We start from the raw sequence: 27594 nt of genomic DNA, 5'->3' as shown, positions 1-27594 counted from the left end.
TCAAAGGATTTCATGTGATTTTAAAATTTCAAAAGATTCAATAAATTTTAGGGGAAAAAGAGCAAACTTACAAGCGTGAATGATAAAAATAATGAACAAATAAATTCTAGCGTTTGAATAAAGAAAAATAAAACCAATAAAAAATTCTTTTACTATTGATTTTCAAATTTTAAGAATTTTATGGAATTTATAAGATTTTAAGGGATTAAAAAACACTCTAACAAATTATTCTCAATACACATTTTTTATTTGTTAAAAATGTTATTCCCATAAAATTCAATTGTACATATTTAAAATTATGTCAGCACTTACAAATCTTTCAAAAAAAAATATTGTGTCAGCCATTACAAATCGGTCGAGTTACACGAGTTTACCGAGTGTTAACTCAGTCAAACTCGTTAAACCTTCCAATTTTACCAGAAACCGGTTTTACCTCAGAGTTAACACGATTTTTGTACCTAAAAATGTAAACTCGATAATCTCGGAGATTTAACACTCGATTTGCGAAACATTGATTACGACATACTCTCTATCATAATATTCTCAATACAATTTTTTATTTTATTTCTTTATGAGATAGAGAGAGGGAGAGAATGGAGAGATAGAGAAACGAAGAGAGAATAGGGAGGGAGGGAGGGAGGGAGGGAGGGAGGGAGGGAGGGAGGGAGGGAGGGAGGGAGGGAGGGAGGGAGGGAGGGAGGGAGGGAGGGAGAGAGAGAGAGAGAGAGAGAGAGAGAGAGAGAGAGAGAGAGAGAGAGAGAGAGAGAGAGAGAGAGAGAGAGAGAGAGAGAGAGAGAGAGAAGAGAGAGAGAGAGAGAGAGAGAGAGAGAGAGAGAGAGAGAGAGAGAGAGAGAGAGAGAGAGAGAGAGAGAGAGAGAAGAAAAAGATAGTAACTTTTAAAATAAAAACAATCTCAAGAAATCTCATCTTTTCATGAAAGACTTTTTCTTGTTAAAATTACACTACAAAATCCCACAAAATCCATCAAAATTCAATTTATTAAACAATCCTTCGAAATTTGAATGATTTTGAATACCACAAGACTTTTTTTAAATGATGAAAAGTCTCGATTGAATACCTCAAGACTTTTTTAAAATGACAAAGAGTCTTGATTGAATACCACAAGACTTTTTTTAAATTGCAAAAAGTCTTGATTGAATACCACAAGACTTTTTCATAATTAAAAAGTCTTTTAAAATCCCATAGAATCCTAATCCAATACATCCCCCTTAGTGTTTATTCCGTTTGTTATCATTAAAACATTCATAAAAAATATTTTTATTTCAACACTTCAAACTTGACTCATGCAAATATAATACAATTTTCGAACCAATTGATAATTTTATTTTATTTATAAATAAATTAGTCGATTTAACTATTACCAAAAAAGAAAAATTAGTCGATTTAACAGGTACATGAAATATTTCAAAATTGTGTAAAAAAAACCTAATATTTCAAAACGACGTCGTTAAAGAAAATTGCTAAGAACCTCAAGGAATTAGTATTAGGGTTTAGCAGTAGAGTGAGAGAGAGGAGAGAGAGAATGGCAGGTAAGGGGAGGAAAAGGAGAGAGAAGAACTACAGGGCTGCGCACGGTGGCTCCACCGCCCTTCCTCCACCGCCTAAATCTTCTCAACTCGATGCTTTGCCCTTCAAACTTCGCCAAATCATGAATTTCACTAAACACCAAAATGGTTCTTTCTCTTTCCCTTTCACATTTTTTGCTTCAATATTTTTAACCTTTCTCTTTCTCATTGCTTTCCCATGTTTTCAGATTCTCCTGGTTTATCAAAAGACAAGAAATTTGATGATGGGCATGTAAAAAATGTAAGCTTTATCATATTTTTTTCTTCTTCTTATTTTTTGGTTTTAATATTCATAACTGTTGTTCTAAAATAAAAAATTGCTTTTGTGATGTTTAGTTAGTATGAGTGAATGATAAATGAAATTGTAGTTGATTTAATTGTGAGTGCTGGAAAATTGTGTTTGTTTCTGCCCTCTGATAGTTTTGCTTGCGCTGTATTTGTTCCGTTAGTGTGAGCACATTATGAATTCATTGGCTTTTTTGATGTAATTATGAATGACTTGATGATTATTGTTTTGGATGATCATGTCACGTGAATATTTATTATGGGATTGGGGCCCTGTTTGGATAAACATCTGAATTAAGAGCTTATGGTTTAACACCTGGTCTGTTTGGATAAACAGCTTATTTGCAGCTTACATCGCACATGCTTATTATGAATTTATGATAAGCACCTATGGAAAAGCTTGTATAAACTATTTCTATAGCAAAAGATAAACCAAAGTTAAATTTATGTTATATATGCTATAAGTTGTTTGTATAAACTATATTAGAGAACTTATGAAATAAGCTGGAAAAAGCTTTTGAAAATTGTCATAAGTTCTTCCAAACAGTCACATTTATGCTAAGATAAGCTCAAATAAGTCAATCCAAACAGACCCTAATAATATAAGTGCTTATCTATATGCTATTTTTATAATAAAAGATGAAATGAAGTCAAATTGTTGTCATATAAGCTATAAGCTGTTTTCATAAGCTATCCTAGAGAGCTTATTTACGTGTCATAATTTTTTTTCATCAGCTCTTTCAAATGTCCTCACAAGTGCTTATGCCAGTTGGTAAGCTTTAATATGCCCCAGTCCATCCAAAGAGTCCCTCGTTGTGCTTTACATATTCAGTGTTTGCACTTTGCACTTTCATTGGCTTGCTGTAATTTGAGTTGCTTAAAGGGGTTTTTAGATATGTTAGTGTGAGCACATGATGCATTCATTGGCTTCTTTGTTGTACTGATGATTATTGTCTTGGGTGAGCATGGCATGTGAAGATTTATCATGGGATTTCGGCCCTGTTTGGATATACAGCTTAATTAAGTGCTTATAGCATTAGTGTTTATCGTACAAGTATTAATGTATAAGCTATTTCTTCAACAAACAATAAAATAAAGTCAAACTGTTTTCATGTAAGTTATAAGTTGTTTTCAGAAGCTATGCTGGAGAGCTTATGGACATGTCATAAGTTGTTTTCATAAGCTCTCCCAACAGTCTCACAAGAGCTTATGCCAGTTGGTAAATTCAAACACGCCCATCCAAACCGGCCCTTTTTTGTGCTTTGCATATTCTGTGTTTGCATTTCTTGGTTTTTCACATATGTTGATGTTGATTTTGTTTAAAATGTAGTCCTCCCAATCTATGTTAACTCTTGACTCTAGTTGTAACTGAAAATATAAATAATTTTCTCAATGTATTTAACAAAAATTAAAAATGGCCTCCATGAAAAAAAAGAAACTTCTAACAAGAGTATATGTGATGGTATGTCAAGATTAAGAAAAATTTAAGTGATAAATTATTAAATTTTTTCTACCGATGTTCATTGTATTGAATATATATTTTTGTGCACAAATTTCCTTTACATGACAAAGATAATGATGGAATTGCTCAGGTGAAACAGGGTGATACTAGTGAACAATTGAAGGCACCACAACACAGTGATGAACAGCTTAGTGAAAATGATGATAATAAGAATAAGAAAAAAAGAAAGAGGAAAGAGGTTAAAGATCTTAGGTTTGCATTGGATGAGGATAAAACAAACTCCCAGCTAAAAAAAAAGGAGCGCAAAAAGAAGTAAGTGAATTAAAACCTACTTATTTGTCCATTTTAATGAGTTTAGAGGGATGCACTTTGCACTTTCTACGTGATTTTTATTACCAGTTTATACTTTTATCCATGATATTATGTAGTTAAAATTAAGCACTATGGTTTTATTGTTCAGTTTGGATTTGATGGCAATACGGAACAATTACAAACAACCTTTTAGTTTGAAGATATTAATGTTAAATATTTACTTTGCTTGACGACCGGTCCAGATGATATTCGGAGTCAGCATAAATCGATATTACACCAATGTTTGTTATCTGTATTGTTTATGAATATGAACAAATATGCCACCTACTTAGAAAATGCTTTGATTGTTATTGTAGTATATGTCACCTACCTTTGTTTTTGCTGTGCCTTATATGGCATTTGATGTTGGGCTCGTGAATTTTTTTTACTGAATAAATAACATAACTCATAGGTCGTAACATTAGCTTATTTTTATCTTTCATGGTAAATTCTTCAGGTATGAAGCGAAAAAGAAGAAGCACAAAAAGGTCGAAGAAGATGAAATTTTGGAATTTCCTGGGCAAGAAAAGATAAAATTTGGAGATATTGTACAAGCTCCACCGAAGTTATCTTTCAATCCAAAAGTAAGTACTTTAAATTCTTAGCTTTACCCAATGTATCATGCTATACTTATTTGCGTGGAAAATGTTTTGCTTGTATACAGGGGTTCAAGATATCGCAGGATGCTTCTCATGAGAGACTTAGACTCCGAGCCATAGAGGATTACAGGAGTCGCAAAGCATGGGCATCGAGGCCAGGAAATCACCGTCCACCTCCGGTCACTACATCGGAATCTTAAGGATACTCTGCTTACCTAAGGGAGTATTGTGAAGCATGCACTAGTAAGCAGATTGTGCCTTGCATGAACAAATAAGAGAAAACAGATTGCGCAAAAGATGGTTTTTTCATATTTTCCCCCTGGGAGGTGAATTTTTCTCCATTCAGAAGCAACTGATAGGTTGTTATAAAAAGTATGATCCATGAAAAGCCAATAGCTTAGCTACTAGGATGATTAATTTTTGTATAACTATAGAGAGAAATATCGACTCAATATGACGTTGCTATTTGTATTTTTGTGTCTCTAAATATTCTTTAATCTATATTTTCCTTGGTTTGCTCTAAACTTTGTATCTGAATTATAGACTCATAATCTCAAGTAAAGAATATGACATGTCAACTAAATTTACTAGCGGAATTTCACTGTTTGAATTTTTGATTATTTTAAACACCAATCAAAATGATAAAAACTGGTGGAAGATGACGTATTTGGAAATGCTTCAATTAAATCATCACGCTGGAAAGAAAATGCAGTCACAATGTCCAATTGGTGGTGTGATTAAACTCGGAGGATTAGGTTCTATGTAGGTGTGAGCATTGGTCAGTTTTGGACAGAATCATCCAAATCCAACCAAAATCGAGAAGCATAAAATGTCACCTACTTCCGCCCACTTCCTTGGTTGGTTAAGTCGGTTGGTGGTTGGATCAGGTAGCTGGTGAATCGGGCGGATTTATATAGGTACAGACAAGCTAGAATTTACTTGCGTTGCAGTCGTAGCAAATTAGATCTCGTTCAGACGCTAAAAGAGATGAACGGCTCTCCCTGTGTTGCTTACTGAGATGGTTGTTTTGTTGAGCCATTTGGAGAAGAAAGAGTATGAGTGCCTTTAGTCTTAACTAGAAACCTAAGATATTGTTTCTTTTGAATAATAGTAATAGAAACATGTAGTAATAATTTTTATTTTTATTTTAATAAAAAAATGTTAACATGAGGATGAAAAATCAGAAAAATATTCATTTTTCAGATGGTCTGCTTCTTTGATACTATAAATCATATCACACAAAAAACTATATAAGTACTTTATCAAACAATTTGATGAAATAAAGAAATAGATTGTATACGGCCTGTCCAATATCACTACTGCAAAAAAATTCTTTTCTTCATCCAAAGACTTTTTATTAATATTTTGTTTTGATAATGGAGATGTGACGGAATCAGAATCGGTTGATCTTTCCAATATAATAATGGTAACAAATCGGGATTGAATCATAAATTGAAGGAGATGACTTTCGAATGAAGGGGCCGTGTTTAGACTCATGTTCTAGAAAAAAAAAGTTCTATGAATGTAACTGATTTAGATGAAAGAAATTTGATATAAGTCCTATAATGTAAATTTATTAAGATTGAATACCTAAATATAATTAATTAAAAATTAAAAGTACTAAAATTTATTAACATTTTTTTTTTTGAAATGATATATTTGACATTTAATGTTGCATACTTATACACATATACCATAATTTGATTGGTTGATATCATGAACGGTAAATTATCCCTAATCATGAGGGGGTAACATAAGCCTCATCTCATCATATGAAAGGTTTTTGTTGTTATTTAACAGGGTCATGTTAAATTATGCCCTAAAGGTACATGTTAAGGAATCTAAAAAGAGCAACTTTGCATTGAAAAATATAGTATTTTAACTTTTAAGAAGTTGATTGCACGATTTTTTATACATATATTTCTATAATGAGTTTCTTAACATGTGCCCTTGAGGGCATAATAACTTGTGCCTTAATAAAATGATTGAGGGCCCGTTTGTTTTATATTCTAAAAAACTGGATTTTCCTTTGTATTTTTAAAAATGATTTTTTTTTTAAATTTACTCAAAAATAGTAAAAGTTATTTCAAACTCATTTGATATAGGTTAAAAAAGAGATTTTGACATTCACTAACTTAAATATTCATTGTTCAAGATTTTACATAGTAAAAATCACATATTTTTTCACAATGACATCTTTGAAAAATAATTTTTATGAAAAGCTATTTGAAATAGTTTTTTTTTAGAGATTCTTTCAAAATTTCAATATCAAAAAATTTTATAACCAAACGATGATATACTTAGAATGACATTTTAAGATAAGATAAACTATTCAAACAAATTTTTCATTTAAAGTTTTTTTAAATTTTTTTTTGTTAAAAAATTATAACAAAATCACATTACACTACCAAAATCTATTTTAAAAAAAACTATAACAAAGGTGTCCATAAATTAAAATCAAAACACACTTTTCATGCATGTGACATCACTATAACTAAAATTATATAAATAGAATCTGACTTTTCATGAATACTCAAAAATCGTGTAGGCCAATAAAAAGAAGAACAAACCGTACAAGAATACTTTCATTCATAGAAAATTAAACCAACTCCAAAATTCTAGCAAGCTTCCATTTCCACCAGGACCACACACATCTCAGAACTTTGAAAAACCCACACAAGTCACTCACAAAAAAACTCTCTAAAATCTACGGACCAATCATGACACTAAAACTTGGCAACATAACATCCATAGTAATCTCATCCCCACAACTAACCAAACAAGTTGCAAGAATTATTGGATTACGTGAATGGAAAATTTTACAAAGGTGATGTTTTAGATATTGGCGAGGTTGTTTATAGCGCCAACAAAAATGTCACAAGTGCATATCATAATCAGCACCATAAAGTCAAATTCTTTGTTTATAGCACCACAAACCATTTTGGGGAACGAGAAAAAAGGCACAATATCCACTAAACTGCGCACTAAGGATCATATCAACAGACCACTATGAGCAGGAGGAGGGTGAAGTTGAATGTGTAGGATCTTCTGAGCAAGGGAGTTATCATGTACAATGTAAAATTAGTCGAGAGAGGGCTCGTCACTTTAGGCCACAATGTTCGGCTAATTTGCATAATTTTTGCTATAAAATACTCGGTTCATACACTATAATAGACACACTCGATCAATCAAACGAGCTATTTTTGCATTTTTATCCTTTTATCATGTAGCTAAAAAACTCAAACAACCGTATCTAACACTCTAGTGTGGAAGTTAGCAAACCCACATATGTGAGACAAAGTTCCTCTCTCAACGTCAAACACTTGAATCAAAGAGAATCACAATTGAGGAAACTTAACTGAACCTAGGCTAATTTCACACTTCCATAAACAACATCTAAAAATATTTAAGTTGATAGCCAAACACGAAAAATAGTTAATTTAGGTTTAACAGAATAACTGGTAGCCGAACAAATGATAGTAGAACTGAAACCAGTCGATTACAAAAAAGGAAGATCTTTCTTAATCCACTAAAGTTCACAAAGGTCGTGAGAGTGTCAGAATCAATCAAAGACACAATGAACTTTACAGTTCAACATTTTACTTTTATTCTGTGTTTAAAGTGTTAATAATTGGAAAAACTATTTTCATGGAGATATAATCTGGAGCTGTATTGCACACATGGATAAGGAAAACGAAAAATGCCGCATGATGGGGGAAAACAAGCCAAAGTGGGGCACTGCATACACCCATCAACAAGAAGAAACACACACAACCCACAAAAATATCCAAATGAGGTGAAGTCATGGCGAGATTTTGTAGGCCATGACGTTTTGACCGTAAAATTAACTCTATAAATACCTCTTTGTACATTTCATTTACGACACAAACAATCAATCATATTAATCTATCTTCGTAGATTTAATATTTATCTTTTTGTTTTATCTTTACTTATGCAATTGTTAGTATTTTAGCACACAAAAAACTCAACATCGTACATAACATTCTTTAGAAGAGTTAAGGAAATCACAACCGAAGGGCAAACTGCAAAGCCCTTTCTACGTGCAATCATTTCAAGTGTAAAAGATATCACAATTGAGTACTATTTACTTATTCTCCTACTAACTTTCAAGTTCGACATGCTCTTGTCAATGAGGTATGTAATACGACATTCATAGCCCTTTGACTAGTGTCTCCGACATTCTTGAGTCCAACTGTGCCCTTGCCCTGAACAAATGCTCTGGTGGGATGAGCTTCAAAGTTTAGGAATATTTTTTTAATGACAATTTCACAGTTTAGGAATGCTTCCCATATTTTAGATAGGTTACAGGTAATTTGACTTTTTTCTTTTATGTATATAGTAATTTTTTTTTTTTTATCTTATTTGCTACTTTGACCCTTGATATGAAAAGTGTTATAGCTCTTAAATTACTTGGGATCCTGAAGTAACTAGTATGGTTGCAAGCAGCTGCTTCAGAAATCCCACGATTATGGTGGAAATATTTTGGTCACTACTATCTACCGTATGCTACTTCTCCACCCTATAATTAGCCTAATACGTTATACGAAGTTAAAAGTCAACTTTTGTATGATGAACAAGAACAAGTTTACTACTACTACTTACTTGTCCATAATAAACACGTCAACGGCAACAAACGTTGTTAATGAATTGAGACTGAGTATGTATTTTGCTCTCTCTATTCTTAATATAAGAAAATAGTAAAATTTATCAAAAAACACAAGACCAAGAAACTTATTTAATGTTCAAAATTAAACTACTCCAAGCATAATTGTAGTATATCCACTATGCGAGTAGGCATGACATTTGAACCCCCGTCTAGATCCGGTCGCCCCCGCCCCGTATTTAACAGAGAAAAGTCGATTTAATTGGGTGTGGATGCAGGTGCAGGAAAAATCCGTTTCTTTAGTACGGGGGCGGGGCCGGGGTCGAGGGATAGTCAAACCCGCCCTGCACCCATCCCCGCATCCGCCCCGTTTATTTTAAATTATTTTTTACCCTTATATTTGATAATCATATTACTTCTATACTCTTCTTAACATAGCAAGTACATATCTAAATAATTTTTTTTTTTAAATATGTGAAAGAAAAAAAACATGTTTTTTTGCTACAGCTTCGCGAGTGGGGGGTTGGGAAACCCGTCCTCGCTGGGGGCAGGTTTGGGTGTGAATTTTCTATCCCGACGAATTTAGAGACGGGGGCAAGGACAGGTACAATGAAGCGGGGACGGGTATGCTAAAACCCGCCTCAACCCGACCCATTGCCATGTCTATATGCGAGTATCTCAGAAACATATAGGATTTTGCTAGAAGACACCTTGTATGAAGGTGTCTTTTAGCAAAGTTATAACTAAAAAGTGAAAATCACACCTTGACGTGTTGGTTGCTAAAAGACACCTTCATGAGTGGCTTCTAGCAAAACCCAAACATATATCTCACATTAAATAGAGTATTAAAAGAACTATAACAATAAATATAATTTAGTGTGTGTTAAATCAACAAGTTCCATAAAAAATTAGTAAAATCTTATCAAAATTTATTTCATTCAAAAATCAAAATTAGATTATTTCAAACAATTTATATAAATGTATTAAAATAAGTATCCTTTACTTATAATAAGACCAAATTACACAAGAATTTTTTTTTTAAAAAAAAAATAAAAAAATAGGACCCAAGGGGGTATATTAAAACAGTTTAGCATCTATGATCTTGTAACCTGACATTGTTTTGTTTTAATTGGTATTGCATGGTATAAAACTCGTCCATTACTTTTTGTTTGTATGATTTCCAAGTGATGTATGTTTTGTCTTATACTCCCCGTCCCATCCAATTTTATCTGAACCTTTTTTTATTTTCACATAAATGAAAGAGAGAGAAAAATAGTTTTGAGTGACTTGTTAAGTATTGATGCATTATTTCTTATCATAAATGTAAAGTAGAATATATTGAATTGGGAGTGATGAAAGTAATATTAATTAGAGTTATATTTGGAAAAAAGTAATTATTGTTGTATTGAAAAGTGAAATGAATCAATTTTTTTGAGGACAATATTTTTTGACAAATGAGGCAGTTATTACGGAACAGAGGGAGTATGTGTTATTTTGAATTAACAAATAATCACCTGTGTATGATTGTAGGATTGCATCATGAAGCTAGCAATTATTTTATAAACTATTATGGAAAATTGGAACATGGAGTTGTGCTTGCAACTTTGAATATAATTTTTGAGATGTTACAATATTCGTGGAATATAGCAAGCAATTCTCCTGTTGTTTTCGTTGGTTGGTAAAGATAAAATTTGTGTATTGAATATTAGTGGGATATAGCAATTCTCTTTCTTTAAAGATAAAATATTGAATAGAAAATTTTCAAAAAGTCAATTCGGATTGGGATATTCAATATTTTATCTTTAAAATTTTCAAATATTTTATCTTTAAACTTTCTATGACCATATATTTTTCGTTAATATTGAACTGGGATGGGATTCCTTCCTTTAAAAAAAAAAAAAACTTGAACTGGGATATTTAAAGAGCATATCTTGTTAAACCACTTGTTATATGGTCCACCATGAATTTATTTATTTATTATTATTATTATAACAAGTATGAACGATTTTGTTTTTTTTTTAACAATAAAAAATGTAATATATTACGATGAAAATAGACTTCTTAGAAGCACAAGGTGTGCCGGTAAGGGCCTCAAAAGTTTACAAATCTACAACCGAACAAGTAATCAGGAAGCAACAACAAAACAAATTAGTCAATGCCCAAACAAACAAACATGCTCGACAACCACAAATGAGAATTTAAACAAACATTAATATTAGTTGTCTTCATCCATTACGAAGAATGTAACTTAACAACGGTGCTTTTCTTATTCTTGAAAATTCTATTATTTCTTTCACTCCATAATCCATATAACCCATTCACAACATTTCTAAACAAGCATATGAACGATTATGTTGTTTTTCAAGAAAGGAAATAGTTCGGTTAATACCTAAAATTCATCTACACCTTAAAAAATATAGAAGATATATATTGTTGATGCGAAAGAAGATAAAGATAAAAAGAAAATAATGGGTTAATAGATATATGAAATTTATAAATGTTTAAATATAGGAGTTGTTAATAGATATACATGAGCCTCTTTTATATATTGAACATTTTTTCAATTCATAATGATGTGAGACTACGACTTACACCTTGATCCCAACAATATATATAACCAATGGAAAGGGCAAAAGCGATAAGATATAAACTACCTCCCTCAAAAACAAAATAGCCATGAACCACCAAACACTTCTACTAGTGGTTACCTTTGCAAGTGCAAGCATTCTCATCTTTATTATTAGAAAAGTTAAACAAACCCAAAATTCCACCAAGCTTCCACCAGGGCCAAACCCATTTCCCATAATTGGAAACATCTTAGAACTTGGCAAAAACCCACACAAGGCACTCACAAAACTCTCAAAAACCTATGGACCAATCATGACATTAAAACTAGGAACATTAACAACCATAGTAATCTCATCACCACAACTAGCCAAACAAGTGTTACAAGAAAATTCCCAAATATTCTCTAATAGAGTAGTCTCGGATGCAATTTGTGCACTTGATCATCACAAATTCTCAATAGGAACACTTCCAACATTAGCTTTGTGGAAGAAACTAAGGAAAATTTGTGCTACACAAGTATTTTCTACAAAAATGCTTGACTCAACAAAAATCCTTCGTCAACAAAAGTTGCAAGAATTATTAGATTATGTGAATGAAAAAAGCAACAAAGGAGAGGTTTTTGATATTGGTGAGGCTGTTTTTAACACTGTTCTTAATTCAATTTCAAATACTTTGTTCTCTATTGATTTGGCTCATTCCACACCCGATGAAAAGTCTCAAGAGTTTAAGAAAATTATTGGGAGTTTCATGGAAGAAGCTGGTAAGCCTAATGTTTCAGATTTCTTTCCAATTCTTCGTCCCTTTGATCCACAAGGTGTGCATGCAAAGATGACCAGTTACATGAAGAAGTTATGTGATATTTTTGATGGAATTATTGAAAAAAGAATTAGTTCAAGATCTTCCAAAGTTGATTATGTGGTGTGCAATGATGTGTTAGATTCACTTCTTAACAACAACCATGTTGGAGAAACCACTTTGGAATTGACCCGCAATGAGATGGTGCATCTGTTTCTGGTTAGTTTTGCTTTTCAAATAATTAAATTTCATAAACTATAAGAAATTCATTTTTATACATTTTCAGTTTAAAAAAAATGTAGAGTCAACGAATTACAATAATTTTTGAAATACTTCATCTCTCACAATAATAATAATCGCATTTAACTATTTCACACAACTTAAGAAAAAAAATGATAAATAAAAGATTTTTTATTTATTAAATTATCCTTATTGACTATTGATGTATTTTTATTATCACAAATGAAAAGTGAAAATTACTTTGAAAATAACATACATATTATTTTTTTTACGCCAATAGAGTGTAGATGAGTCTATAACATTTAAATTAAAATTAAACAAAGTAAAAAAAACTGGGGGACGAAAAATCTGACCTAATATAAAATAAAAGAAAAACAACCAAAAGCATAAAACAAAATAACCAAGAGGATATATATAAGCCACAAATCCCACCATATATGCGCACATAAATGTGAAATCAAATTGCAAAAAAAAAAAAAAAAGGTGGGTGACCTGTGCATCAGATCCAGATCTTCATTATGAGGAGTGGATTCGAGCGTCAATATTGTAACAAATTCAAAACACATGCGATCTACTACCAAACAATACTTTTTTTATTTTATTTTAGGAATATTATCAAACAATACTAAACAACAGAAATCTCACGACCATTTTTAGCCACAATCATATCTAGTCTATTACCCAAATCGCCGGCAGCATCACGACCACCAAAACTGTCACGGCGTTTAAAACACCAGATCGAGCACAAACATCACACAACATAACCCAAAAACTCACATCCTTGAAGACCAGGGAACGAAGAGTGACCGTAAACACGAATTTGTGAAGAAAAAAAAAAAGAAAACTACAAACTTCCGTTGAATCTCATAAACAAACCCAACTGTTAAGAATAACAACTTAATTAACAAAATAACGACGACGGTGGCACTGTGGCAGGATCCATACTAATAAAAAAACACAAACTACATTGAAAAATGAATCTAACAATTGTTTTTTTAAATACGGCAGTTACTCTAAGACAAAAATATTAATTATATATTCTTTGCTATCAATCATTCATGATCTTGAGATTTTTTTATTTTTTTTTAGCAGATGAGGTTTTAACTTTATCTCTTTAAGATTACATCGTCAAATTTTTACAAATGCGTTGACATTTCAGTCACAAAACATTAGAATATTTCATTTTTATAATTAACTGTCCTTAAAGTCCCCATGATCTGAGATTAGTCTCTCGGTGTGTATTTTGCTCTTTGATGGAGAAGGTCGTGGCCCATCCAAGCCCTATTATGGCTTCCCACTGCCAATAAAATCAAAATGAATTGAGAACTTATCGGAATGCTACCAAGCATTGTAGATAACTGCATGTGTTACAATAGAAGTCTTACCAAACGTTCTCGTTTAAAATTTGAATTTTATATCGGTACTTTTGTTATTTTGACCTCAAAAATTTATATTTAATTCATCTATAGTAAAAAAATGTTTAAATTTTTGTGAGAGGGATGTTTATGATGTTATAAACATGTGTGTACCTCTCAAAAAATTAAACAAATAAACATGTGTGTAAAAAATTTGAACAATACACACAAGTTGATCGACTTAATTATTTTTGAGGGAAGTTGATCGACTTAATAACAGGAACAAAAATGGCTTATTGAAAAAATTTATGGGATTAAAAGTAAAAAAAGTTATATGGGAAAAACAATGAAATTTTAAAATTTTACAGGGGCTTAAAATAAATTTAATATTTCCTTAAAAAATATTTAATATTAATATGCATTTAAATCAGTAAATAAACTCTATTCCATTTTTCCACCTCCGTATTTTCACTGCATGATTTAGTAATTATATTTTTTTTTTGAGATATGGTTTAGTATTTAATATTCCACACTTTTTACCGATATATAGGTTAAATTTTAAATTAATTTGGAAATTATATTTTGGCAGGATTTATTTTTTGCTGGGATTGACACAACATCAAACACGATTGAATGGACTATGGCAGAGCTATTACGTAACCCTGGCAAACTAGATAAAGCAAGAAAAGAATTATGTCAAGTAATGGGAAAAGATGAAGCAATAGAAGAATCAAATATTTCCAAGTTACCTTACTTACAAGCAGTTGTGAAGGAAACCCTTCGATTGCACCCACCAGCTCCATTATCGATACCCCGCAAATGTGATGAAAATGTGAACATATCAGGCTTCAATGTGCCAAAAAATGCACAAATACTAGTCAATTTATGGGCCATGGGAAGAGATCCAACCATATGGGAAAATTCAAATATGTTCAAGCCTGAAAGATTTTTGGAATGTGACATTAATTATAAGGGTAATAATTTTGAGCTCATACCTTTTGGGGCAGGTAAAAGAATTTGTCCGGGATTGCCATTAGCTCATAGGAATGTGCACTTAATTGTGGCATCCCTTCTATGCAACTTTGATTGGAAACTTGCTGATGGGCTAAAGCCAGAAGACATGAATATGGACGAACAATTTGGGCTAACCTTAAGGAGGATTCAAACTCTTCGAGTTCAAGCTACTTCTTCAACATAGGTGGATATGTTTTAAGAATAATTTTGAGTGTAATTAATATTTGTTTGTCACCACCATGGTTTAAAATGTGGTTGAGGTTGCAGTTATGGTGAAAACGTCTATGTTGTAATAATGTGTAGACAATTATTGTCGATGCAATTGCGACTATGGTTGCCGTAGTGTCGTTTCCAAAACCTCTAAAAATGTTAAGAAATTTGATCGTCTCATTTTTTTTTTCCTCCTCAATTCTCTTCTAAGTCTCTATCTATTGGTTTCATGTTTGAATGTTTTAGAATTGTTTTTCAAGTGTGAGAAGCAATTCTAACTCTATAAAATCATGTTTACCATTTTTTTGAGATATCAATTATAAAGACTAAAAGCAATTAATTATACTTTAATATACTACTATTTATAGCTTTTGATTCTAGAATTAGTTCTTTTACAACTCAACTCAATTTTAATGAATGTGTAAGGGTTGTGCATTGTAAGTTGTTAAAGATTTTTAAAAATAAGTTTATCTGAGACTTTGGAGTGTGCCACTCTTGATGTTTCAGATTCAGTTATTTTGTATTAATTTTGGTTGATTAATTTGGCTTAAAAAAAGATTTACAAAATAAAAAGCTACCTTTTTGTATAGAGTTGATTTTAATGGACCCAAATATATTTGATTGTTCAACTGACATTTTTATTATTTTTTATTCTTTTATTTGAAATTACAATGCTTTATTCTTTGTTGTGTGGGAAAATAAAGTTTGATCTTCTATATTTTGTCCAAAAAAAAAAGTTTGATCTTCTATATATAAAAAGGACATTGATAAGTTGAAAGAGAAAAAAAAAAGTTTGATCTTCTATATATAAAGGACATTGATAAGTTCAAAGAGAAACTCGAAGAGAATATTATTATATAAACAATTATCTCATTTTATATTGGTTATAATTAAGGGAACTTCTACGGTACACCCGCAAATTAAGCTGTACCGGTCCTCTCGCTTACAATTTTTATAAATTAACTATCATTTTTTATGAAAGAAAATTGGTGTTTGTTGACATATATATTTTAGAAAATATCATTTTATGAAAAAGAACATCATTTCATTTTTTAGAAAAATCATACTAAATTTTTCTATATTTTATTGTAAAAAATAATCAAAATTCTCTATTATGAGTAATATGAATTCAGAAAAATCGAATTTTATTGTGTTGACGTTTTTTGTAAATAAGATTTAGTTCACTCATTTGATAGGTGGTGGTGCTGCTAGACGTTCTTTTATGCAACTTATTTGGCTTCTTTGTGCTTGGGTTGTTTGGAATGAACGTAATAACCGAATGTTTAATCATGTTGTTACCCCCATCCCTTGTTTACTAGATAAGATTAAGCTGCTGTCTCTAGGTTGGTTGAAAGCTAAAAAAGCTATATTTGTTTTTGGGACTCAGCAGTGGCGGTCAAACCCTCTTGTTTGTTTGGGTATTGGCTAATGTTTTTCTGTTGTTTTTTGTTTGTAACCGTTGTAACTCTTGGTTTCTGTGGTAGTCTCTAAGGCACACCTTGTGCGTTGGGAACTACCCTATTCGTATATAATTCCATTTTGGCTTGTTCAAAAAAAAGATTTAGTTATTATAATTATAGGTGATGGAAAATATTTTTTTCCTACAAAAAATAACTCATTTAACTATTAATTTAAGGATTTGGTGTACCAATACACTCAAATTATTGGATGTACGATAGAATTTACCTATAAATAATAGTGGTTCTTATATGCACCAAGGACAATATCAAAAACTAATTTTATTCGTACAAATTTTTATTCATTTACATCAGAAATTAATGTCTTTGGGGATTCTTATGATAAGAATCGGTAAGTGGCTACAAATAGGAACATCTTCTTGGGTCATGTTAATTTGTGGGCTTAATACATTATTTGATCCCTTAATTTATTTTTGGTTTTATTTTGGTCTCCTGACTATAAAGTGTCTCAATTTGGTTCTATAAGTCTTCCTCCGTTTACTATTGTGGTCCTCTCCGTTAGTTTTTTAATGTCTAAATTTTTTAATATGATTTTAACCATTTGATTGCATGTCCATTATATTTAATAGTGAACCGTCGGCACCTAATTTTTTTCATTTTTCATCTTCTCTCTTCTCCTTCCTCATATCTTCATCTTCTTCATTCCTCTTTTTCATTATCTTCAACATCAACTTCATCAATCTTTATACAAAACCCAGAAAATTCCATAAATCGTCAACAACAATCAATAACAAAACTATCATCATTATCTCTACGATGTGCAAGTTTAAGAACTAAACCAAATTGAAATCAAATTTTTAGTTCGGTTCTGTTTATATAACCTCATACTGCAAAAAGCTGTTTTTTTTTTCTTCTGGAATTCTGGTTCGGTTTGGTTCAAAACCGGTTCAATACCAATTTTTATACTCTGAACCAATTTTCCCATAAAACCAGTTTTCACAATCACATTTTGCATTGGAGAAGCTGAGTGATACAAAATCTAAAGAGGATCGCATGAGAGTTGCTCAATGTTTTGGATTTGTACCCAAATCTAGATTTCCAAATCTAGATATTTCCAACTCAATCATCTCTGAATCCATCATCTATACTTGAGATCTTGTATATATGTTTCAAGATGCGGCCGTTACACACTTTCTCTCCTTATTGATTTCAATTTTTTCTCCTTGTTTAATGATTTTTTTTTATTAATTTGGTTGATAATTTGATTCCATTGTAATTCTTTCTCTCCCTCTTGATTTCATGATTCACTTTTTATTTGCTTATTAAAAAAAAAAAAAAACATTTGAGATTATTAAAATGGGAATTGTCGGTTTGGGCGTGTTACTGATCTGGGTGTCTTTGACGAATTAAAGTTTATGTTGTTCATGGGTTGATGAATCTATGGTCATTAGTTTAGTTGCTATTGTTGATGGTGGTGGAGGTGTAGTGATGAGATGATGATACTATTGATGAATCTCTTGATTTTTTCTGGATTTTTTTATGAAGCTTGATGAAAGTGATCAATAAGAGGACGAAAGAAGATGAAGAATGGGATATAAAGTTAGCCGTTGTTGACTCACTGTAAGATAAAATAGACTTGCGCAATCCAATGATCCTCCTTTAAATAAAAAAGATCAAACGGTTTAAATTTAAAATTTTAATAAAGTCTATGGTAGACCACCTACAAAGTTGGTCCACCTTAGACATTTAAGATTAAAAACTAACAAAAAGGACCACATTAATAAACAAATGAATACTTATGGGACCAAATTGAGATACTTTAAAGTTAGGGGACCAAAATTAAAACCAAAAATAAGTTAAGGACCAAATGATGTATTAAGCCTTAACTTGTGTCTTAAGGATGAAGGTTAAAATGTTAAAAAAGAAATTAATCAACAAACGTACAAGTTAAAAAAATAAAATTTAATGTTTTCAAAATTAAAAATACACAATTTTAAAGATTTTATTTCTACTTTTGATTTCTTAACTTGTACTCTTAGACACAAGTTAGTATTTTCTCATGTTTTTATATACAAATGTAATTGGTACTCCATCCGTTTCTAAATATAAGCAAAATTGAATTTTTATGTTCATTCATTTAATGATATATGTGATCCATAATATGAACCACATACATCATTAAATGAATGAACATAAAAATTCAATTTTGCTTATATTTAGAAACGGAGGGAGTACCAATTACATTTGTATATAAAAACATGAGAAAAATCGTCCATTCAACTTATTAAAACTTAATATATTATGTTTTCCAATGCAAAATTGCTGTTTTTGGATTGTTTAACATGTGTCCTTAAAACACAAGTTAACATAACTTTTTTTTTTTTATAAAAAAATGTATTTTTTTGAATGTTTGATCCCCCATTGAATGTGTCAATCAATTATTTGCCCTTATTATTGGTCTAGTAAAAATGTAAGAGGCAATGAAAATATCATCGATAGTTATTATTGAAAATAGATGTTAACATTTTTTTTTGGTTACAAGTTGGTGTTAACATTTAAAATGTAGTTTTAATATTCTTTTCTTCTTCCAACATCAACATACACAAAAAAAAAAAAAAAAAAAAAGTTGGTGAAGAAACTTTACAATTTTTATCTTTATGTCTAAATATTATTTTAAAAAAGAAAATATTCCGGACTAAATATTTTTGAGTCTCGTTAACGAGTGTCCTTAGGGCACTCTTTAAGGATTCCAAATTAAAAAATTATTCCAATGCATTTATTTAAAAAGTTAAACAATTCAATTTTCAATGCATTAAATGCACACATTTTTATAAAATCTTACTATTTTAAACTCTTAAAGAGTGCCCTTATGACACTCGTTAACATTTTCTAATATTTTTTAGTCTCTTTAAATATACTATATTTCAGTTTTAGTCCCTTTAAAATTTTCCTTTCAATTTTTGCCACTCTAAACTTTTTGTTTTCAAACGACTTTTTTAAGATGAGAGAGTCGACAACTTGGTATCTTATATTGTCATATAACGACTTATTAGCAATGTACAATTTTTAAGAGGCTCCCCATGTCCCACTGTATTTTGGCTTTTATTACAAATACAAAGGATTTTGTTGTTATTCAATATAAAATGATTGAAAGTTTATAATTTTTTTTTCTCTTGGACATGATAACACCGGAAAGAGCTGTTCTATGACTCTAATCCTTATAAAATAAATTGTCATGAACACTCAAAACACAAAAGTCGTGTCTGGTACCGAAGTCTGCCAATAAAAAAATCTCAACTAGCAAAGGATTTGAATGGGTCATTAAAGAAGACGTATTTTGGTATCTCTGATATATTATGCATTGTTCTTATCAACTGAATTAAGCTCACGGTGACATGCATTTTTATTATTTAAATGTGTTTTGAATGTGTTTTATCTTTCAAAAAATTATTTAAATGTGTTTTATCTTGTATTTTTGTAGCAAATGATTCATTCGTAATCAAAGTTTCTTTAAAAATATATTTTTAACAGATTTATTCAAAGCGAGTTAAAAAAATCTATATAAAATATTAACTATCAAGTAAAAATAACAATTTTAGCATTTTTTATATGTGTTTTTTTTGTATCAAGTGATGTGTGTTTTCTATCATGTGTAAATTTACACATGTTAAAAAATTTAAAATAATAATTTTATATTAGAACTTATACATTTTATATTTAATATATAATTTTTTAATAAAAAATCGCTGTTTTTAATAAAAACTTGCTAGTTTTAGTTGCTAACACGTGAAAGGACAAATTGATAAAAAGAAAAAGTTTTGTTAATTGTGCGCTTAGGACATATGTTTTTTTTTTCTTACGGAAGCATATGTTAATGATTCTGAAAAATATAAGTACTTATTTAAAAAAATTAATTCACATAAAGTGTTTACCTTTTTGCAAATTAAATTAACACAATTTACAATACAAATTTTTTATGTTTAATAGATCAACATGTGCCTTAAGGCACATGTTAGCATCTTACTTACTATAAATCTAAGGTGGTCTGATTTCCCTAAATCCCTAACCCTAATGCAGCCCTAACATCCTAAAATGATAAATTTAACCTTCAATATGAAATCATTTTCCTCCTAAATCATCACATTAATGAGCAACTAATTACTACTTAACATTGTCTTCACCAATTTAATTATGCACGTTTTTTGCTACTTAAAGTCATGCCAATAATAAATGCAAACATGAAAAAATGTGCAAGACGCGGGACTCTAGAAGTGTTTAGTTGCACACCTTTGGAACCTACAACTAGGAGACATAATTTAATTCTTGGTTTTTTTGTGTTTCTGAATGTTATGTTCACGCCAACTAAGAACCTCATGTTATTCCTATAAATTGGTGATACCATTTGGTTTGTTTGGCCATTGTCTCAAGTTAGCTCACCTGCATACAAAAGTTTAGTAGAAAACATTTGATATCTTGAGCTCTTTTTAAGCGCATCCATGGCAACCAAAGGTATGTATTTGCCTCAACCAATTTTTTGACATGGGTAGCTATATGTTGCATTGTCAAGAGTTACATCAAGGAAAAACTTTTAAGATATTGATTATCGATGATGAAGTGGAAGATAGCTATGTCCACATCTTATAAAAAAAATTCATGTATGTCACATTGATCAATGATACATGATATTCTAGAATGACTTATTTTTCAATTTGCTTGAGTTGATTGTAATCAAAATATATTGCTCAATAAACTATAACAGACCCGCGCGACAGCGCGGGGTCAAGAGTCTAGTTTTTTAAAAAAAAAACATGTGAAAGGATAAACCCTTTTGACATTTCTTGTGCCTACTTATTTCGATGTGTTTATCTTTAGCCTGTTCAATTTTGTTTTTTTAGATAAGACGTAACTAATACTACTACAGTAAAGAATGCCCAGAATTCCTCTACATTAATTGCATCAACACTAAAGTCCAAGCACTTGTACTTGCCTCATGCTTTAACAATTGCTTTTATGCGTTAATTTATGTTGGAGTGGTGGTGAACCTTCGTGTATCAGGTCCTTGTGTATATTACTCTCGATCATATACATCACTAATTAAATGAACTTAAAAAGTGAAATTTGTTTATAATTGATAAGAGAGGGAGTAGATCATTGTATTGAAAATCTTCTAATTGTGTAGTCTAAACGTGTGCTTAAATGTGACTAAATAAGTAGTTCAATTTCTGATATAAAAGTTGTGATCTACACCCTCCGATCACTATCATAAATAAAATTCTACATTTTAGATTTATTCAATTAATGATATATATAGTCTTTATTATGACCATATACATAATTTATTGAATGAATCTAAAATGTTAATTTTTGCTTACAATAGTGATCAGAAGTGTAAATTTTTAATGTTTTAAGATTTTAGTCGAGACGTGATATCCCAATCTCTCGAAGGTTATAGATCGTTGTTACTTTTATGCTTCCAAAGATTACCATAAGTTACACACACCGGATTGAATATATATATATATATATCACAAAAAGGAAAAGCATAAGCAATAAGTCATGGACCATCAAACACTTCTACTAGTGATTTCCTTTGTAAGTGCAACCATTCTCATCTTCATTCTTAGAAAATCAAACCAAACCCAAAATTCTACTAAACTTCCACCAGGGCCAAAGCCACTTCCCATCATTGGAAACATCTTAGAACTTGGCAAAAATCCACACAAGGCATTAACAAAACTCTCAAAAATCTATGGACCAATCATGACATTAAAACTAGGAAGCATAACAACCATAGTGATCTCTTCCCCACAAGTAGCCAAACAAGTTTTACATGACAATTCTCAAATCTTTTCAAATAGAACTGTCCCACATGCAATCTCTGCAGTTGATCATGACAAATTCTCAGTTGGGTGGGTTCCAACATTAAATTTGTGGAAGAAACTAAGGAAAAGTTGTGCTACAAAAGTATTTTCTACAAAAATGCTTGACTCAACAAGAAACCTTCGCCAACAAAAGTTGCAAGAATTATTAGATTATGTGAATGAAAAAAGTAACAAAGGTGAGGTTTTTGATATTGGTGAAGCTGTTTTTACAAATGTCCTTAATTCAATTTCAAACACTTTGTTCTCTATGGATTTGGCACATTCCACAGTACCTGATGAGAAGTCTCAAGAATTTAAGACCATTATTTGGGGTATCATGGAAGAAGCTGGTAAGCCTAATATTTCAGATTTCTTTCCAATTCTTCGTCCCTTAGATCCACAAGGTTTGTATGCAAGGATGACCAATCATATGAAGAAGTTGTGTGAGATTTTTGATGGAATTATTGAAGAAAGAATTCGTTCAAGATCCTCCAAAGTTGTTGAGGTTTGCAATGATGTGTTAGATTCACTTCTTAATATTAATATTGGAGAAGCAACTTCGGAATTGAGCCGCAGTGAGATGGTGCATCTGTTTCTGGTTAGTGTTGATTTTTTCATAACATTTTTTGACTTTTGATATCTGGTTAGTTTTTGTTTGGACCACTTTAGACACTAGCTCATATTGTTTGGCACATGTCACTTTCAATTTTGATTACTCACAAAAATTAGCAACTTATTCAATGAATATGCATTTAAATCAATGATTGTTTTGACTATTTTGATATCCGGTTAATTTTGGTTTGGACCACTCTATGAATATACATTTAAATCAATAAGTTTTACTACTTTCTTATTTTTCAATCATTAATCCTCAGTTTTTTTAATATCATAGGCTATATTTAATAATTAAATTTGGAAATCATGTTTTGTTAGGACTTATTTGTTGCTGGGATTGACACAACATCAAGCATAATTGAATGGATTATTGCAGAGCTACTACGTAATCCTGACAAATTAACAAAAGTAAGAAAAGAGTTATGTCAAACAATTGGCAAAGGTGAAACCATTGAAGAATCACACATTTTCAAGTTACCTTTCTTACAAGCAGTTGTGAAAGAAACCTTTAGGTTGCACCCACCAATTCCATTATTGTTACCTCACAAATGTGATGAGCTTGTGAACATATTAGGCTTTAATGTGCCAAAAAATGCACAAGTACTAGTCAATGTGTGGGCTATGGGGAGAGATCCAACCATTTGGAAAAATCCAGATATGTTTGCACCTGAAAGATTTTTGGAGTGTGACATTAACTATAAAGGTAATAATTTTGAGCTTATACCCTTTGGAGCTGGCAAAAGAATTTGTCCAGGATTGCCATTAGCTCATAGAACTATGCATTTAATGGTGGCATCCCTTCTACACAATTTTGAATGGAATCTTGCTGATGGGCTAATACCGGAACAATTGAACATGGACGAACAATTTGGATTAACCTTAAAGAGGGTCCAACCTCTTCGAGTTCAAGCTATTTCATCAGCCTAAGGAGAAGGGTAAAAGAGTATATGGTTTATGGTTGGGTCACGAATGTTGTTGTAAATTGCACTTGCAATCGCGGTTGTAATTACACTCCAAAATAGTTTATATTGTGGTATGTAAACAAATTCAATCGATTTCGTTGCAGTTGCGATCATGATATCATTGGTGAGATCACTAAAATTGTTATATTCAGTTGTTATAGTCATATAACAACATCTTCTGTGATTGTTGCACAATCATAGTTTTCAAATTCAGATCTAAGAGCACCTTCATCCAAAAACTGTGTTGGACGCTCTAGAGAATCCAAACATAATAAAGTGACATTGTAGAAGTGTTATGTTTGATTCTCCGTGGACTTCAACTTCAATTATTATTAGTTGTGCATGAACCACATGCTTATGCTTTTATAACAAGAATTTTATTTTTCACATGTTGACATGTGCATAAACTGAGTCTGATGGTGATGATATGCGTCTCTTTCAATTTAATTAGTTGCTATAATGTAGCAGCGTGAAAACTTTTAATGAAGAGCTATGTCTTTCTTGTGGTTTGCCACTTTGTCCTATCTTACAATTAATTTATACCAAAATATGCATATAGTAACATTTATAAATCTGAACATAATTATATGTACAATTTAAAGTCAATTAAATATGTTTGAATTTTCAAATATTTTGGCTGCATCTATCTCCACTAACACCAAAGTGACCTATCTCTATGTTATGTTTGACTTAATATATTTTATATTCTTGCGTTTAATAATAAAATTGTATGATGTTTTCAATCTGTTCCTTGCTTTGGCATTCTTCTTACCCCAAAATTGATTTTCAAACTCAAAACCATTGCCTATCATAATAAAAGACCACAGTGTGGCCTTTTGACCACACCTTGGGTTTATTTCCCTTTCCATAGTATTTCTTTGACATATTTAGTTTCAAGATAAAGTTTTGTTTATTTATGAACATGTACGAATGATGCTACTAGAAAGAAAATGCAGTCTTTTAGTCGCAACACCTTGGATTGATTGAGGAGGAAAACTTACTTGATCACAACTGTAAATAAATTTTATTTTAGTATACATTACAAATAAAATACCAACGAAATAATTAGTGTCGCTGAAGTCTGTAGTGACGGAAATAGGTGTAGATAATAACCAGTTGTAGTTCTCATCAGATTCTATACCTACGTCTCAAATCCATAGGCATAAAAATTTGTAGTTCTATTAGGGACTGAACCTATGTCCCAAATCCGTAGGTAAAACTTAATTTTGTTCTACAGAGAAATTCCGGCACTATAGGCTATAGTGACCTCCAAAATCTGTGGGTAAAAGCCTGTTATAGATGTCTATTTAATAATCATTTTTTTGCAGTAAAAAGTAACTATCGAATATTTCATCCTTAGACCATGTATAATGGTAAACCAAATTCAACAACCTTTAACATCCACTTTTTTAATTCCCAACACTCCACATCATTTTCTCTCTCTTAATTCAACACCCTTTTAATTTTAACTCTTCAATAGTTTTTTCATTCAACACCCTACCCCACCACCTTTTATTTCTTATTCTTATTTAATTTTATATTTTTGTTTTTATAATTACATAAAATTACAATTAACGATTATAATTAAATTAAAATAAAGAAACACTTAACAGAAGAATTTTGGGTGTTGAATTGATTGTTAGTGGGACCCATTTCACTAAATAAACACTAAAACTTCAAAAGAAAGGCTAATACAAAGCTAATAATAAGATTAAGAGAGTGAAAAACTTGATTTTTTTTCTGTGTCCAAATCAAATGATCCAAGTCTCTATTTATAGAGAAAAAAAATTACGAATTTTGGTAAAAAAAAAAATAAAAATAAAATTATTTGCAATAAAATAATTGGGTCCAAATTATTAAGAAGATAAAAATCCAAGCAGCCAATCACAAAATGCCATGTGTCCACTACACTATCCATTGCTGTCTTCTCTCTCCGCGGACCAAACCCACACGCGCCCTGTCGGCGCGTGTAACGCACGCGCCATTTTTGGCCAAATCCGAGCGCGCCACGTGTCTTCTGGGCCAGGCTTTCAACTAGTTGAATCAATTCAACACTTCCCTCCTCCAACTCAGATTTTTCCTTCTTTCAACACCCCTCATTGCATGGCTTCAACATGTTGAATGTAGGATTCAATAACCCATTATACATGGTCTTATCTAATATCAGTTTAAAACTAGTTTATACACAATTCATTTTCTCATATATTAAATTTTATACCCTAATAATTAATGTCATCCTCCAAAAATCTTTCAGGCGTGAATATATTTAGATTTTTTTCAAATGATGGGATCTCTTCCCATAGCCTAGACATTGATGCCTACAATGTTCATAGTTTCATCACATTATCAATAATGGACCTGGTGGTGGATGCAATCCAATAGTTTTCTTCACAATTGCTTGTAAGAAAGGTAACTTGTAAATATGAGATTCCTCAATGGTTTCATCATCTTTCCCAATAAAAGAAGATGAGAAAACTACACTAACCTCCCTTAAGGTTTTAATAGATAATAAAACAACCCCTAACTCTAGTTTTAAATTTAACACTAAGAATTAAATATCTATGTTAACTCTCACACTTTCACTCACACTACTATGAACTCTTTTAATTTCCCTCTTCTTTGTGGCTACTGTTTCGCTTCTTCAAAACACCTTCACTCAATAATCATTATTCTTTTCATGTTTATTCAAAAGTTATATTTTCAATAACTTTCATTTATCTCAAAAAAAAAAAAAAATAACTTTCATTTATCTGGCTACCTCTTCTCTTCGATTCATACACCATGGTTTGGATATCTCCAACTCATCATAAATCTCCCAATGTCTCCATATCTAAGCACTCAATTACAATTTTTCTAGAGGATATACACTTGTGAAATTGCATATGGAATATTATTCATTTGAAGTGATTAATATGAATTGACACTACAACAGGCTGTGTTTCAATCATATCATAGTTTTCATTTTTATTCATGAAATTTTCATTTAATAAATGTATATCATTAATTTGTTCATAAAGAAATGACACAATTTTATCATCAATGTCTCAACATATGATCCAAGAAACCCTAACTAACTGAGTTATACGCCTCAAATGCACTATGTCTATTAGTGGATGTGGCTTATCAATTGTTATTTAATGGAGCTATTTACTCTTACGGTGATGATGCATATATAATGTATTGCGTGTCTGTGAAAAATATGTTTGATGGAGGTTTTTAATCACACATAATCTTGATTTGATGTTTAATTATGGTAAGCATCAAAATAATAACAAAAATATTAAAAATTTAAAACTAGAAACCAAATCACATAATATAACCAAATAAAAATTTATTTTATGATGTATATATGAGATATGTTTTGCATTACGCACAAGTTTATTTTTACTATTAAATCAATAAATCTCACAAATAAATTAAATGAGATTTATTGATTAAATTGAATAGTAAAAATCAAACTTGTTCGTCCTTAGTACAAAACCAATGTACCGGTACACATTAAACATAACCAAACACAACTTAACCAAAACATATAATAGTTTGAATCCCATCAATGGGACCCACATTATTGACTAAAACAAAACAAGAGAGTTATTCGCTGGGGTATCCTCCGCAACAACATATTTTCCTTTCATGCCTACATGATTAA

The 27594-nt window shown here is 31.0% G+C and overlaps 3 protein-coding genes across 4 annotated transcripts; all 3 read left to right on the top strand.

Annotated features, from left to right (window-relative positions):
• The first annotated feature begins 1476 nt into the window (after nt 1-1476).
• Nucleotides 1477-4807, top strand: LOC11436451 (glutamic acid-rich protein). 2 transcript variants are annotated; one of them, XM_024769618.2, is made up of 5 exons: nt 1477-1694; nt 1775-1827; nt 3473-3645; nt 4142-4268; nt 4349-4807. In XM_024769618.2, the coding sequence occupies exons 1-5, from the start codon at nt 1544-1546 to the stop codon at nt 4481-4483; spliced, it is 639 nt and encodes a 212-aa protein (XP_024625386.1). In that variant the 5' UTR covers nt 1477-1543; the 3' UTR covers nt 4484-4807. The 2 variants fall into 2 exon arrangements, with proteins under 2 accessions (XP_024625386.1, XP_003623784.1); XM_003623736.4 differs by having other exon boundaries at nt 1478-1694; nt 3464-3645.
• Nucleotides 4808-11491: 6684 nt separating this feature from the next.
• Nucleotides 11492-15288, top strand: LOC11435865 (cytochrome P450 76T24). Its single transcript, XM_003623733.4, has 2 exons — nt 11492-12489; nt 14455-15288. The coding sequence occupies exons 1-2, from the start codon at nt 11584-11586 to the stop codon at nt 15061-15063; spliced, it is 1515 nt and encodes a 504-aa protein (XP_003623781.1). The 5' UTR covers nt 11492-11583; the 3' UTR covers nt 15064-15288.
• Nucleotides 15289-21992: 6704 nt separating this feature from the next.
• Nucleotides 21993-24352, top strand: LOC11435864 (cytochrome P450 76T24). The gene is made up of 2 exons (XM_003623732.4): nt 21993-22966; nt 23302-24352. The coding sequence occupies exons 1-2, from the start codon at nt 22064-22066 to the stop codon at nt 23908-23910; spliced, it is 1512 nt and encodes a 503-aa protein (XP_003623780.1). The 5' UTR covers nt 21993-22063; the 3' UTR covers nt 23911-24352.
• The last annotated feature ends 3242 nt before the right edge of the window (nt 24353-27594 follow it).

Source organism: Medicago truncatula, chromosome 7 (assembly GCF_003473485.1).
Source record: "Medicago truncatula cultivar Jemalong A17 chromosome 7, MtrunA17r5.0-ANR, whole genome shotgun sequence".
In the NCBI taxonomy this organism is placed as follows: Eukaryota; Viridiplantae; Streptophyta; class Magnoliopsida; order Fabales; family Fabaceae; genus Medicago; species Medicago truncatula.
This window is presented reverse-complemented; position numbering and strand designations above follow the sequence as displayed.